Raw genomic sequence first — 15,372 nt, forward strand, 5'->3', positions numbered from 1 at the left:
AGAAAAAAGATAATTATGTTATTCTTTAATTAATTAAAATTAAATTGATGACAAGAAAAAAAAGAGATTTTTAAGAAATGTGCCACATTTGCAAACCAATTTTGTGGGTTCTATCACATTCACCTCGTCCTTTTGCTATGTACCACAATAAAGAGAATAAAAGACCCATATATCCCTCGAACTCGTTTTCTTTGTTTTTCCCTCGAAAATAAATATTTTAAATTTTGAAAACCAACCTTGCATGTCCTGTCTTTTCATCTGACAATCAATATACATTAATTTTTTTTTTTTTGTGTTTTAAGTCTCGAACTCTTCCTCTCTCCCACTTAATACTCAATCCTAGATAGATTAGTCGAACTCTTCCAATTAAGATAGATTGCGACCGCCGGAGTTTTTATGCCTAACCCTAATTTCGACCGCCGAAGCTTGTTAGTTTAACCTTCCATTTTTCAATTTTCACATAATATCCTTTTCAGCTTGCTTATTCTCTTTTTATCCCATCAGATTGAACTGCAACTTCAACGGTGGCCTACCTCCGGAAATGGAAACTAACGTTGACGCCGGTGAGCAGACCGTAGATCCGGGAGCAGTTGGCTCGACCCCCAATTTTAATCTTATTCCCGAAGAAAGTTTGCGAGACCCTCTCGATTCTGCTGTACCAGTGTTGTCGTAAGTTGTGACCCAGTTTCATCTTTTACTTTCTCCTTCGACCACTTTATTAAAGTCGTAATCGTTTTTGTCTACACAGAGGTCCCCCCCCAGCTGAGAACAACGTTGATCCTCCACCTGTGGTCCCTTTGCCCAACTTTGTCCTTATTCCCGAAAGTACATTTGTGGAAGCCCTCGAATCTGCTGACCCAATTGATGGAGATCTCGAATCTGCTGACCCAATTGTGGGGTAAGTGGCAACCGACATATATTCTCTAATATTGTCGGTGGACAACCATATACTAATTCCATCTTCTTTTGTCTACACAGAGATCTCCCAGATTCGACATCAGACCGTGTTGAAACCAACGATGGACATCTTCCTCCGCGTGCTTTTGTCGGAGATGTCCAATCTGGTGACCCAATTTTGAGGTAAGTGGCAACCGTCATATATTCTTTCATTTTGTCGATGGACAACCATCATATATTCTTTCATTTTGTCGATGGACAACCATATATTAAGTCCATCTTGTTTTGTCTACACAGAGATTTTGTCGATGAAACCAACGAAGGACATCTTCCCCCGCGTCTTTTTGCAACGGATTGCTATCCTCTTAAGGGCCGTATAAACTCATATTCCAAACCTGAATATTTGTTGGACATCGTAGAGGCGTTAGATGGGACCCCAGAGTTAGATTGGCTCTAACAGTCTTGCTTTGGTCGTCTTCTACTACTTCCTGTCCGCAAGAGTTCCCTCTCCGGGAAACTTGTCCACCAATTTCTTTGTCGATCACTGGTCACCAGGAAAAAACATGAAATGTGGTTCGTGTATGGTGGGCATCCGATCAGGTTCTCTCTTTGAGAGTTTGCAGTCTTGACTGGTCTAAATTGTGATCCATTCCCGTCTGAGGATGATACATCTTCTTCTGAATCTGCTGCTTCTGCTGATCCTGATTACCTCAACACTCTTGTTGGTCCGAACAAGAGTTACACAATTAGGCAAATTGTGGATATTCTTAAACAAGACAAGAGGTTGCCGGTTTCAAAGCGGATGGATGGTGATCGTAGGCTCCGACTGTCTCTTGTTGTAATCGTTGATGGCATTCTAATCTGCAATTCATCTAATGTTAAGGCTAGCAGCAAAGTTGTTAATTTGGTTAAAGATCTAGAGTCTTTTGTCAAATATCCATGGGGGAGGCTGTCTTTCGTAAGGACATTGGAGAGGGTTTCCATTGGCGAGGTCATTCAAGGTACGGCAGAATTAGCTGACCAGTTATCACAATCTCACACAGCTACTCACGGGTTCACTTTATCATTTCAACTGCTTTTTCTCGATGCAATCCCACTTCTTGAAAGAATCCTTCCAGATGGAGACGATGCCCAAACATTTACTGACCGTTCTGTGGTTCACTTATCAAAGCTGAAGAGCTTTCATAATTCTAACATTCTGGAAACCGAAATTCATCCATTGGTAAGTGTTTTAACTACTATTTACATTCAAACTCACTCATATATTCATCACATTGTGTGTTTTTCCCTTTTTTAGCTTCACGTAGAGAACATTCTTCTTGGCGAATATCTACCAGAATTTCAAAATTGCTCATGGGATGGTCTTGATGACGAGGATCCTTGTGTTCATTTCATATTACAAAAACTGGAAGATGGTCACATGTTTAGTAAAGAGGACTGGCATGGTGGCCTTTCTTCTTTCCCATTGATTTCAACTGTTGTGGCTAAGGACAATACAGCTTTTGCAGCTCCTAAACCTACCAAATCTAGAGGTCCAACCGTTAAGAAGGCCACCAAAACCAAGTCTAATTCTAACCCGCCAGATGGAGGTTCTTCTCCTCTCCACAGAGATTGCTTATCCGGAAGAGAGCTTCTTCAAGAGGTGGATAGGAGGAACGAAGAACACACTTTGAAGATAAAGGAGATGTTAACAGCTGAAAGAGCACAATGCAAAGCTGAACTTCTTGACGAAGTCCTTAAATCTTTGTCTGCTAAAGGAATCATTCCCAAATCACCTATCGGTATGCATTCAGATCTTTTGGCACAGATGCATGATTCTGCAAATTTGCACCAAAAGACCAAGGAAAAAACACCAATCAACTCGACAAGGTTACCACAAGAGGTATTATGTTTAGTTTAATTTCATAATTTAATTTCATCACCCGTTATCTTTTTGCTTTTAAGGGACTCTAACAATAATTCACTTGTATTCAAGGACCCTGTGGACAACGTCAACAACTCTCAGTGGACAAGCTTAGGTGCAAATTTGTTTGAAAACTCAAACTCAGAAACTCACGGTGGTACCCGTACCCCAGCCAACTCGACTACTATCCTAGAACAGGTTTTATTTTGAGATTTTTATGGGATAGGTGGATTAAATGTCACGTTTTCTCTTCACGTTTAACACTTATTTCATTTGTAATTCAAGGATGTTGTGGACAACCTCAAGGATGCGATGGACAACCTCAACGAGTCTCGGTGGACAAGCTATGGACCACACACTCCAGGAATCCTAAAGAACATAGGTGAACTATACGGGGAAGAACCTCCTTTGGTCAAGAAGGTATTCATATTCCTTTTTTTTTCAACTACTGGATGTAATGTCCACCTACTGAAATTAAATTGGCAGGTTAATTCCCCAAGTCACACTACCGACTCAGGGGATGGTACGTCCGGCAACAATTCTGGCGATCCGTCATTATCTGAAGATCTTACAATGGACGATGTGGAGGTTGCTAGCCCCAAAAAAAAAAGGGGGTCCAATCTGTTGGAGCTCATCAATCCCTCCATCCCTTCCAAAAGAACGAGGACTATGCCAAGAAGATATGGTCAGTCCTCTTCATCTAAGAAAAAGAATTCACGACCAGTGGAGGACCCTCCGTATGAATACTCCCCTTTCCGTATTGTAAAACCTGCACTGCGAAAGAAATTTCTGACCAGACTATCCTCATATCCTCACAAGTAAGTCAGTGGACAAAAGATGTTAAGGTTTATATCTTCTATTTAAATTTGAAGAAATATATTCATATTATCTACTTTTGATCTACAGAGAGTATATCATAGATGGCCTTGGCGTTAAGCGTTCTTTCTTTAAGGAATTGTACTCACCCAAATATTGGGTCGATACTCCGGTATGTTTTGTCCAAATATACAACTTCTCTTCATTTTTGGGGTCTCTTAATAAGGCACATACCGCTTGAACCCTTATTTCTATGTCTTTTTTACTCGGCTTCTATAGCATATGAAAGCAATGCTCACCTGGCTGTGGAGGACGATGGGCCCTTATCTACGCGAGACAAGAGTCGCAGTGTTGGATACTTGGTTTACTCACATGATCAGCACTGACTACGCCCTCTACAAGAACAAGAAGAATAAATCAACATTTCAATGGAACAGCCTCATCAAGAATTATGTCCGTGGCTCTGTCTACAGCCGTCAGTGCAATCTTGCGTGGTTTAGCGATGTAGATACAGTTTACACACCAAGGAACTGGGGTAAGCGGCATTGGGTTGCTTTAGCGATTAAATTAAAAGAAGGCGAAATTCAGATACTTGATCCCCTGATTGTAAACCACGACCAGTCTAAGCTGCCTCGTCTCATGAAACCGCTAGTTGAGTTGTTACCTATCATCATCAAGGACCTAGTCAACCCCGACGTGGCTGATTATCCTCTACCTAAATCGTTCAAGGTTGATAGATTGGTGGACGTCTACCAAAACGACAGAACCGGAGATTGTGGTCCTCTGACTGTGAAATTCATCGAACTACACGCCCAAGGCTTGGGTCTTGATAACCTCACGGAGAAGATGGTGGACGACATTAGAATGAGTTACGCGGTTGATGTCTACCAAGAATTCGTTGTTCATTTGTAATTTTGTGTCTTCTACTTCCACTACTTATCAAATTTGCGGTTCGATCTTGTAACAGAAACTTCCTCCCTTTTCACTTTCTCATTAGTATGCTGATTTAAGACCCTACTATTATGTCTACCATGGACTTCTCCATCATTTTTAGTCCACAAATATTAAAACTGTGTCCACACTTTAAAGTCTTTCTTGCCTTTACAAATTAACACAATACCTGTCCACAGGGTATACTAATAAAATACTTGTCCACATTGAAATAGTAATGTCCACAAAGTCTTTTTTGCCTTTAACAATGAACAAAATACTTGTCCACACTGAAATAGTAATGTCCACATACAAAAATAACTGGCAACAAGTTGCAATCCTCTTTAGTATACTGGATAGCTAAACATAAGTGGGTATCAAACATAACAATTCTTCTTTCTTTAACATCAATTTAAGAACATTACAGAGCTCCCAACTAAAAAACATTAAATACCTCACAACTACAAAACACAGTTCATTATAGTCTCTTTTAATGAGGGTCTATAACGTTCCACTATTTAACCTACTACTACGAACACAACTAGATCACGAATACAACCATTTTACTCTTACAAAAACCATTTCTTATTTGGGGCAACATCTTTTACTATGTGTCCACTTTCATTAACCACGGTAAATCTCCTCTACTCATTGCCCGATCATCTTCAGCTTTGCATAATCCATCGTTTAGGTAAATATGGTTTCCAGTTCCTAGGACCACTTATGGCTACGGGTAAAAATGGTTTTTCCCTTGTTACTAACTCGTATGTCCTCAAACAAACTTGTCTACGTACCTTTCAAGAGGCACCTTTTCTTGTTGACAAGTCTTCAAAGTTCCACCCATTCTTCATAAGGTGTGTTAAGGCTGGCAACCCGTACGCCTGTTACCTGGAAAGTCTTCGTCTTGTAGCTAGGGAAGGTAAGATTGACGAAGCCATCAACCTATTGTTCAATACAATCCCATTTTCTGAAGAAATGCAGTTTGCACTTGGTTTGTTCTTAATCTGTGCTGGTCATTACCACGATGGTGTCTCAACGATCAACTCATTTACGGAACGTGTTGGCTCATATGCAATGGCTGAATATATTTCTGAACCGGTTTTTCAAAACATTCGTCAACTTGGCCCACGTAGGATCAAAAGGTATTGCGATACTTGGCGGTTTTATAATGTTCCAAAGTGTGCCGGTTATGGATACATATGCACCATGGATTCCCGTTGTGAAGCTTGTTTTGTCTGGTGGAGGAGTATTCAATTCATATGTATGTTTTAAGCTTTAACGTCTTCCCATGTTACGGTGGACATGACGTTTTCGCCATGTCCACCGTTAAACCAAGTCTACATGTCCACCGTCGTTTGCATGTACTTCCCTTCAATGTTCTCCATAAATTAATGGACATATCTCTATTCAGTTATAATTACTAACTTTGGTCCACAATTGCAAATAAACAGATACTTCCTCCCTTTTCACTTTCTCATTAGTATGCTGATTTAAGACCCTACTATTATGTCTACCATGGACTTCTCCATCATTTTTAGTCCACAAATATTAAAACTGTGTCCACACTTTAAAGTCTTTCTTGCCTTTACAAATTAACACAATACCTGTCCACAGGGTATACTAATAAAATACTTGTCCACATTGAAATAGTAATGTCCACAAAGTCTTTTTTGCCTTTAACAATGAACAAAATACTTGTCCACACTGAAATAGTAATGTCCACATACAAAAATAACTGGCAACAAGTTGCAATCCTCTTTAGTATACTGGATAGCTAAACATAAGTGGGTATCAAACATAACAATTCTTCTTTCTTTAACATCAATTTAAGAACATTACAGAGCTCCCAACTAAAAAACATTAAATACCTCACAACTACAAAACACAGTTCATTATAGTCTCTTTTAATGAGGGTCTATAACGTTCCACTATTTAACCTACTACTACGAACACAACTAGATCACGAATACAACCATTTTACTCTTACAAAAACCATTTCTTATTTGGGGCAACATCTTTTACTATGTGTCCACTTTCATTAACCATGGTAAATCTCCTCTACTCATTGCCCGATCATCTTCAGCTTTGCATAATCCATCGTTTAGGTAAATATGGTTTCCAGTTCCTAGGACCACTTATGGCTACGGGTAAAAATGGTTTTTCCCTTGTTACTAACTCGTATGTCCTCAAACAAACTTGTCTACGTACCTTTCAAGAGGCACCTTTTCTTGTTGACAAGTCTTCAAAGTTCCACCCATTCTTCATAAGGTGTGTTAAGGCTGGCAACCCGTACGCCTGTTACCTGGAAAGTCTTCGTCTTGTAGCTAGGGAAGGTAAGATTGACGAAGCCATCAACCTATTGTTCAATACAATCCCATTTTCTGAAGAAATGCAGTTTGCACTTGGTTTGTTCTTAATCTGTGCTGGTCATTACCACGATGGTGTCTCAACGATCAACTCATTTACGGAACGTGTTGGCTCATATGCAATGGCTGAATATATTTCTGAACCGGTTTTTCAAAACATTCGTCAACTTGGCCCACATAGGATCAAAAGGTATTGCGATACTTGGCGGTTTTATAATGTTCCAAAGTGTGCCGGTTATGGATACACATGCACCATGGATTCCCGTTGTGAAGCTTGTTTTGTCTGGTGGAGGAGTATTCAATTCATATGTATGTTTTAAGCTTTAACGTCTTCCCATGTTACGGTGGACATGACGTTTTTGCCATGTCCACCGTTAAACCAAGTCTACATGTCCACCGTCGTTTGCATGTACTTCCCTTCAATGTTCTCCATAAATTAATGGACATATCTCTATTCAGTTATAATTACTAACTTTGGTCCACAATTGCAAATAAACAGATACTTCCTCCCTTTTCACTTTCTCATTAGTATGCTGATTTAAGACCCTACTATTATGTCTACCATGGACTTCTCCATCATTTTTAGTCCACAAATATTAAAACTGTGTCCACACTTTAAAGTCTTTCTTGCCTTTACAAATTAACACAATACCTGTCCACAGGGTATACTAATAAAATACTTGTCCACATTGAAATAGTAATGTCCACAAAGTCTTTTTTGCCTTTAACAATGAACAAAATACTTGTCCACACTGAAATAGTAATGTCCACATACAAAAATAACTGGCAACAAGTTGCAATCCTCTTTAGTATACTGGATAGCTAAACATAAGTGGGTATCAAACATAACAATTCTTCTTTCTTTAACATCAATTTAAGAACATTACAGAGCTCCCAACTAAAAAACATTAAATACCTCACAACTACAAAACACAGTTCATTATAGTCTCTTTTAATGAGGGTCTATAACGTTCCACTATTTAACCTACTACTACGAACACAACTAGATCACGAATACAACCATTTTACTCTTACAAAAACCATTTCTTATTTGGGGCAACATCTTTTACTATGTGTCCACTTTCATTAACCACGGTAAATCTCCTCTACTCATTGCCCGATCATCTTCAGCTTTGCATAATCCATCGTTTAGGTAAATATGGTTTCCAGTTCCTAGGACCACTTATGGCTACGGGTAAAAATGGTTTTTCCCTTGTTACTAACTCGTATGTCCTCAAACAAACTTGTCTACGTACCTTTCAAGAGGCACCTTTTCTTGTTGACAAGTCTTCAAAGTTCCACCCATTCTTCATAAGGTGTGTTAAGGCTGGCAACCCGTACGCCTGTTACCTGGAAAGTCTTCGTCTTGTAGCTAGGGAAGGTAAGATTGACGAAGCCATCAACCTATTGTTCAATACAATCCCATTTTCTGAAGAAATGCAGTTTGCACTTGGTTTGTTCTTAATCTGTGCTGGTCATTACCACGATGGTGTCTCAACGATCAACTCATTTACGGAACGTGTTGGCTCATATGCAATGGCTGAATATATTTCTGAACCGGTTTTTCAAAACATTCGTCAACTTGGCCCACGTAGGATCAAAAGGTATTGCGATACTTGGCGGTTTTATAATGTTCCAAAGTGTGCCGGTTATGGATACACATGCACCATGGATTCCCGTTGTGAAGCTTGTTTTGTCTGGTGGAGGAGTATTCAATTCATATGTATGTTTTAAGCTTTAACGTCTTCCCATGTTACGGTGGACATGACGTTTTCGCCATGTCCACCGTTAAACCAAGTCTACATGTCCACCGTCGTTTGCATGTACTTCCCTTCAATGTTCTCCATAAATTAATGGACATATCTCTATTCAGTTATAATTACTAACTTTGGTCCACAATTGCAACTAAACGAGACTAAACAAATATATGCAACCATCATTATAACCTAATTATATTATGGACCAAAACGATAACGTTTGACTGTACTTGCTCCATAACGTCAGGTCGCCATCAATCCGGTAAGACATTGCTCCTTCCCACATACAATGTCCAAATCACTTTACAGCCTGTAACACATCCTTTTAAATTAAAAAAATAATTCAAAAATAAAGTATTAAAATTTAAAAACCAATAAAGGATGGATAACATTCACCATCACTTTCATTATCCCCTTTCTTTCTCTTAACATTGTCTCCGTTTTACCAACAACATGGGTCGATACAGTTACAGTCAGCCTTCTTCCTCCTCGGCTGATTCTGTTAAGTCTCGCGACCGCCAGAATGAAAGGTACGGGATACCCAGGAACTGCTGGTGTGGTAGAAATCTTGAACTAAGTACCCACCATGAAGGTGTAAACCAGGGCCGTCTTTACTACAAATGTGCTAGATTTGAGGTATTAATTGTTCCTTGTAATTTCTGAAGCTCTGTTTCCATTTATTTCACTTTAAATAACCAAGATATGGAATAACAAATTGTGTTTTCTCTTAAAACAAGGATGGCGGTTTACACCTCAACAAGCTGTGGCACGGGGCCATCAACGAGGAAATCCACGACCTACACTCAAAGCTTGATCAGCGTGACGACCTTATCAACTACTTCACCCTTGGACCAAATGGCACGAAGTTCTACCCCTCTATGCTGGCCGCCCGAATGGAACATCATGGAGAAGAGATTGCCCACCTCAAACAACTTATTCGTGAGATCAGTGATGGCTACGAAGAACTTGCTTCCTACGTCCACAACCTTACACCAAGGAACAATCACCCTTCTACTCCATCGACCTTTGGGTTAAAAGGATTCACCATTGCCTTTCTCTTTTTACTACTTATTGGCCTACTTTTTTACATTTTTAAGCACTAATGTGTTCGCTAGAAATCACAGTACTTTATGTTGTCTACCAGTCCAAGAATCATGTCTACCAGTCCAAGAATCTTGTCTACCAGTCAAAGAATCTTGTCTACCAGTTCTTTCTGTTTCCTTTTGTTAAGTTATGTACTCTCTGTTTCCAATGTCCTCTATCTTTCCTTTCTAAGTTATGTACTACCTGGCCATCTATCTTTTGTTATTTAAGCATGCCTTTAATTGCATATCCACACTTTCAAAATTACTTGTCTATTACCACGCTTTCAATATTTCATATTATGTTATGTCCACAGTTAAATTATCTTTCCATCATCAGGGATAACTCAGTCACATGTTAGAATAGTAGCCAAATGCTGAAGGTGTGTGTTAGAATAGTAGCCAAAAGCTGAAGGTGTGTGTGGACTAAAACAGTTATAACCAAAAGAGTCTTACAACCATATCCCCCAAAAGAGTCTTACAACCATGTCCCCAAAATAATATTACAACCATAATAACCATAGCCAAAGGTGTTTGTCGACTACATCTTACAATCATAATAGCCAAAAGAGTCTTACATCCATATCCCCCAAAATAACAGCCATACTACCCAATTTGATTTCCCAAATGCTGAAGGACATTAAATCTTACAACCATAGCAGACAAAATAATAAGGGACTCATAGTAAAAAATCCATCAGCATCCAAAAAATGGAATCCCAAACAACACTTCCTTAACCAATCTTCATCTCTTCAAATTAGCGTCGAGCATGTTTTCCTGTTGTGACCTTGTCCAAAACATCTCCCACATTTTGTTACTCTCTTCTTCTTCTGGAAAACATTTATATCCAACCAACAAATGGTTAGTTAAATGGACCATGTTTCATAAGAGTGGACATAATTGTTTAAATAGAGTGACTTACGTGATGAACTTCACCTTGTGATGGAATCCTTCTCTTTTTTGGCCTTCCCCCCTGGCGCTTTGTCCTTGGTGGGTTTACAGGTACCTCTGTCAATTCTTCTGGGATATCCACGTCTTTCTCATTTGGACGAGGCATTACAACTCCTTTGTACTTTTCCCTCCATGGTCCAACGAAATAACAGCGGCTTATAAATGTGTATGGGTCAATGTTTCTTATTCGACCAGCAGCCAGAGCGTGACAGCAAGGTACCATAAGTACGTCAAAAACCCTGCAAGTACATGTTTTTTCTCAAGGTCAACTGTAAACTCACACCCAATCCCGTCGTTCACTTGGTAAATCCAGTCAGTAGCTCCATTGACCGCACAATTGAGTGACTCCTTCAGATGGTCAATCAACAATTCTTCAATTTCTGGTGTACACCTTGTCCTTGTCTTCCCAGCGAATGTCCTTCTACACCAAAACCACCTCATCAACATTGCTCTTATTAACTCTACCATTGACACTATCGGATAATCAACAGCCTTTTGCATTGCGGTGTTCAATGACTCTGAGATGTTGCTACTCATCAAATTGTAACGGTTGCCAGGGAAGTGTGAAAGTGTCCAATGTGGTAGTCCAATCTTAAGTAGATACTCCGCACACTCTGGTTTTGTTTCCTCGATTTGCCTCCACCAATAACGGAAATCACCAACTGTATATGCTCTCCCTGCTTTTGAGACAAGGTTAGCCAGACCGCCGCTTTTGAATTTGTGATTAACATTACGAAAAAGATGAACGGAGCATGCTGCATGATGTGCTAGAGGATATACTTTTGCGAGTGCAGAATAGATAGAAGCATGCCTATCAGATACAAAAACAAGGTCTTCTTCATCTGGAACAAATTTCGATAGATTCTTCAAAAACCACACCCACCCAGCATCATTCTCCACTTCCACTACCCCAAAGGCCAGTGGATAAATCTGCAAATTTCCATCCTGGCCACTAGCTGCTACCAAACAGCCTTTGTACTTACCCTTCATCGTTGTACCATCTATCACTATAACTTTCCTAAGAAACTTGTACCCATCAAATACATGCCCCAAATGCGAAGAACAGATATTTGAACAAAGTGTTACCCTTCTTGTCGACGGTCGTATGCAAATCTGTTATTGTCTCAGGGTTTGTTGACTTAACTAGGTGTAGATACGTTGACAGAAATTCGTAGCTTCCTTCTTCAGTTCCTCGTGTAGCATTAACAGCCAATTCCTTAGCGTTCCAGGCTTTCATGTACGATATCGTTACGTTCAACTCTGACAATACCATTTCTGGTAACTCGCATGCCCTTGGTCCTTTTTTCCCATTTGCAAATTTGCCTTGCAAAAGTCCAGCCAATATCTTTGCCGTTGCTTTAGAACCATATCTAGACCTAGCCGTAACGTCGCAGTTGTGTTCCATTGTAACGGTTCTCACTTCCAAATTCAAGGTGTTTGGAAGAGTGACAGCATAAACCCTCCAACCACAATTCTTGTCCACGCAGGCTGCAATTACTCTCGTTTTGTCGGAAGCAACTATACGGAAGCAGAAAATCCTCTTCATAGCTTAAAGTGATAGCGCATTGTGCATCTCGGCCTTATCAGAAAATATTCTACCTACATAGATTGCATCAACCGCTCTTTTCAAATCCATGTTTCTTTCATGGCTTGGCAAGCCTCTCATATTATCATGGCATGGTGGAGCGTCATTCAACAATAAAGGGTCAGTTTCATCTATCACAAGTCCTCCAACAAAATCAACAAAATCAGCATCCGAACATTGATAACCAGACGATGAACCGACTGCTACTATCGCATTCTTCATTGGGATGCCGCTAGAGTTCCCCTCTACAATAACCACACCCTCATCTTCATCATCAGTTACACCCGTCCTCTTCATGTTAGGATCCCAGTCCGGAGGATACTCTTTGTTAATCCGTTCAGTCCACTCATCGTAATCATATTCTGGACTGCTATCCCCAACTATGAGATTGTCCACTGCTGCTTCTACAGTGGACAATGGACCTACAACATCACCAATTGAGTTGACTATGTCTACATTAATCATATTGTCCCCCATCTCTCTCATATCAGAAACCGGTACATCACAAAACCGATCTTCCCCATTGACCACCACCTCAACATGGTTACCCACCATTACATTGTTCTCAGGTTCTAATGCATTAACCACACTAACCTCATATAGACCCGCTTCACAATTATTTTCCAATCCAATCCCATTGTCTGACGACGCAGCTGTAGTGGACATCACCTGATTATTCTGGTCCACCAACGGAGCTCTTGTGGACACCCCCTGAGTATCTTTCTCCACCAACGGGATACTAGTCGACAACCCCTGATTATACTTGTCCACCAACGGAACTACTGTGGACACCCCCTGTTTATCCTTATCAACCACACTAACCTCATATAGACCCGCTTCGCAATTATTGTCCAATCCAATCCCATTGTCTGACGACGCAGCTGTAGTGGACATCACTTGATTATTCTGGTCCACCAACGGAGCTCTTGTGGACACCCCCTGAGTATCTTTCTCCACCAACGGTATACCAGTGGACAACCCCTGATTATACTTGTCCACCAATGGAACTATTGTGGACACCCCCTGTTTGTCCTTATCCACCCTTCAGCCATCCTTGCCTTATAACTTGCTTCTACCTCCTCCACAAACGCCACCAAAACTTCATCATCAAGCCCATCATCTCCTTCATCCGCAACCATACCAGCGCACACAAAATCGTCACTCTTTTCTCCATCAGCCGAACCTTTTAAACTCACATAGAGATATAGTCCTGGGTAATCCGCCATCAACCCCTTGAACTGATTCCAATCAATTTCTGATTTTAACGCAACAGGGGGCCATTTTCCTTGACTCATAATACCCGCTTCTCCTTTAAAGCAAAAGCTCAAGATTAATTTTGTCTCCCATAAGCACACCCTGAACGCTTTTGCAACCTTCTCTTCCAACTCTACCAATGTCGTCCCTTGATTATACCCTACACACCATGCCAATTCTCCCACGCGAGGAACAAACTTCCAAATCCCGCTTGTTGCACAAGTCCAGTCCCCAACTAAAACACAAACACTTTCTTCCATCACCTACATATGCCATCTAAAACATGTTACGACATTTTTAAAAATTGTTCTTTTTATACTTTCATAAGATGGACATTTAATGCAGCACAACGAACATACCAACTGGCTATCAAAACACTTGAAATAAAAATCTTTGTCACAATAAATGTTCACATACCTTAGTACCAGTGTCTTCGTCCACCACAAAAATACTATCAATCCTTCTCCTTATATTAAACGCAAGCAACTTGTCCGTCAAAAACAAGAAATTTTAATATTTTATTCTTAATACTCTAATGCTTCCTTTTACCCAGCATTCCACTTCTTTGTCCGCTATTAATGCCAATTTCACTTACCCATGTCATTAATGCCAATTCATAGGTTGTACTGACTCGCCGACCTGCTATTTTTTCCGCACGAAGCAAACAACTGAGGGTAAAAACGTCATTTTCTGGAGCTCAATTTGGTAGATTTCACAAGGTTCATCGAATGTGGTATAATTGAAAAGGTTTATATGCAATGTGGTACATTTTTTAAAATTCCCAAAAAAAAAACCTATAGTATCCCACATTGGCTCTACCAAAACAATTTACTCCAAATTCCTTTTATATATATTCTCTTCCCTTATTGATACTTTTTTTTGTGGGCACACTAACTAATTGTGGGCCACTGGGCCCTATCCTAAAAATGTAGGATTAGTAATAAAGTAATAATTACAAATTATCAAATGAATATATAAAACAAATATGATAGAAATATAAATAATTAAATATTATACTATAGAAATTATTTTTTCATAATATTTATTTTAATATCAACTTTTCTAAAGTGATATAAATATTTTACATTATTTTTGATAATTGATGCAAATATTTTATATCACTTTAATAAAAATGATGTAAGATTTACAACATTTTTTGTAAGTAATGTAAAATAAACATAGATTCCATTTATTGATGTAAATATTTTTTTCAACCGATGCAAAATATTTACATCAACAAAATATAAATCATTTGTTTGAGTGATGCAAATTATTTTAACATCATTTAAAAATAATACAAATATATAAAATAAGTGGTGTAATCTTTTTTTTTTGTAGTGTTGATTGATTGGATTGAAGAATGTTATGATAATATGGTGTGTTTTTGTAACATACGCGAACAGGAATCCCGGTTTGGGATGTGCATCGATCGATGCAAGGGTGGTATCGATCGATGCAAAGTTGGTTTTCGCGAATGAGTTTCAGTTAAACATTGCGTTTTGGGATTAGGAAAACCCTGAAATCGTTTATAAAAGGGGGGACTCGAGGGTTTGGTCGAGTGTGGCCGTTTCTGGAGAAAAAGAAAGAGAGAAAGAAGTTCTTGAGTGTTCTTGAGAGTTTTGAGAGATTTGAGGCTGTTCGTGTAGAGATATGTAGCTGGGACCGTTGTAGGAGCTTCTTAGGAGTGTAGATCTTCTTGTTTGAGGTTCAAAATCTTCTTGGCAAAGGTGAGTGCATGACCATGGCTTATCTATGCTTGAGATTTCTCTGATCTGCTTGTTTATGTGTTTATTTGGCTTGTTAGAACTTAGAATGTTGTTGAGTCGACTCT

The 15,372-nt window shown here is 39.4% G+C and overlaps 3 protein-coding genes across 3 annotated transcripts; 1 reads left to right on the plus strand and 2 right to left on the minus strand.

Annotated features, from left to right (window-relative positions):
• The first annotated feature begins 3,931 nt into the window (after positions 1–3,931).
• LOC147927350 (uncharacterized) lies at positions 3,932–4,528 on the plus strand. The gene has a single exon (XM_087487418.1). The coding sequence runs from the start codon at positions 3,932–3,934 to the stop codon at positions 4,526–4,528; it is 597 nt and encodes a 198-aa protein (XP_087343544.1).
• Positions 4,529–10,186: 5,658 nt separating this feature from the next.
• On the minus strand, positions 10,187–14,179 carry LOC147927351 (uncharacterized). The gene is made up of 5 exons (XM_087486845.1): positions 13,959–14,179; positions 11,483–13,804; positions 11,195–11,379; positions 10,674–11,123; positions 10,187–10,581 (listed from the first exon to the last, which is right to left on the minus strand). The coding sequence occupies exon 2, from the start codon at positions 13,179–13,181 to the stop codon at positions 12,252–12,254; it is 930 nt and encodes a 309-aa protein (XP_087342971.1). The 5' UTR covers positions 13,182–13,804; positions 13,959–14,179; the 3' UTR covers positions 10,187–10,581; positions 10,674–11,123; positions 11,195–11,379; positions 11,483–12,251.
• Positions 10,886–11,692, minus strand: LOC104748871 (uncharacterized). Its single transcript, XM_010470452.1, has one exon. The coding sequence runs from the start codon at positions 11,690–11,692 to the stop codon at positions 10,886–10,888; it is 807 nt and encodes a 268-aa protein (XP_010468754.1).
• Positions 14,180–15,372: the final 1,193 nt, after the last annotated feature.

Source organism: Camelina sativa, chromosome 15 (genome assembly GCF_030686135.1).
Source record: "Camelina sativa cultivar CO46 ecotype springtype chromosome 15, ASM3068613v1".
In the NCBI taxonomy this organism is placed as follows: Eukaryota; Viridiplantae; Streptophyta; class Magnoliopsida; order Brassicales; family Brassicaceae; genus Camelina; species Camelina sativa.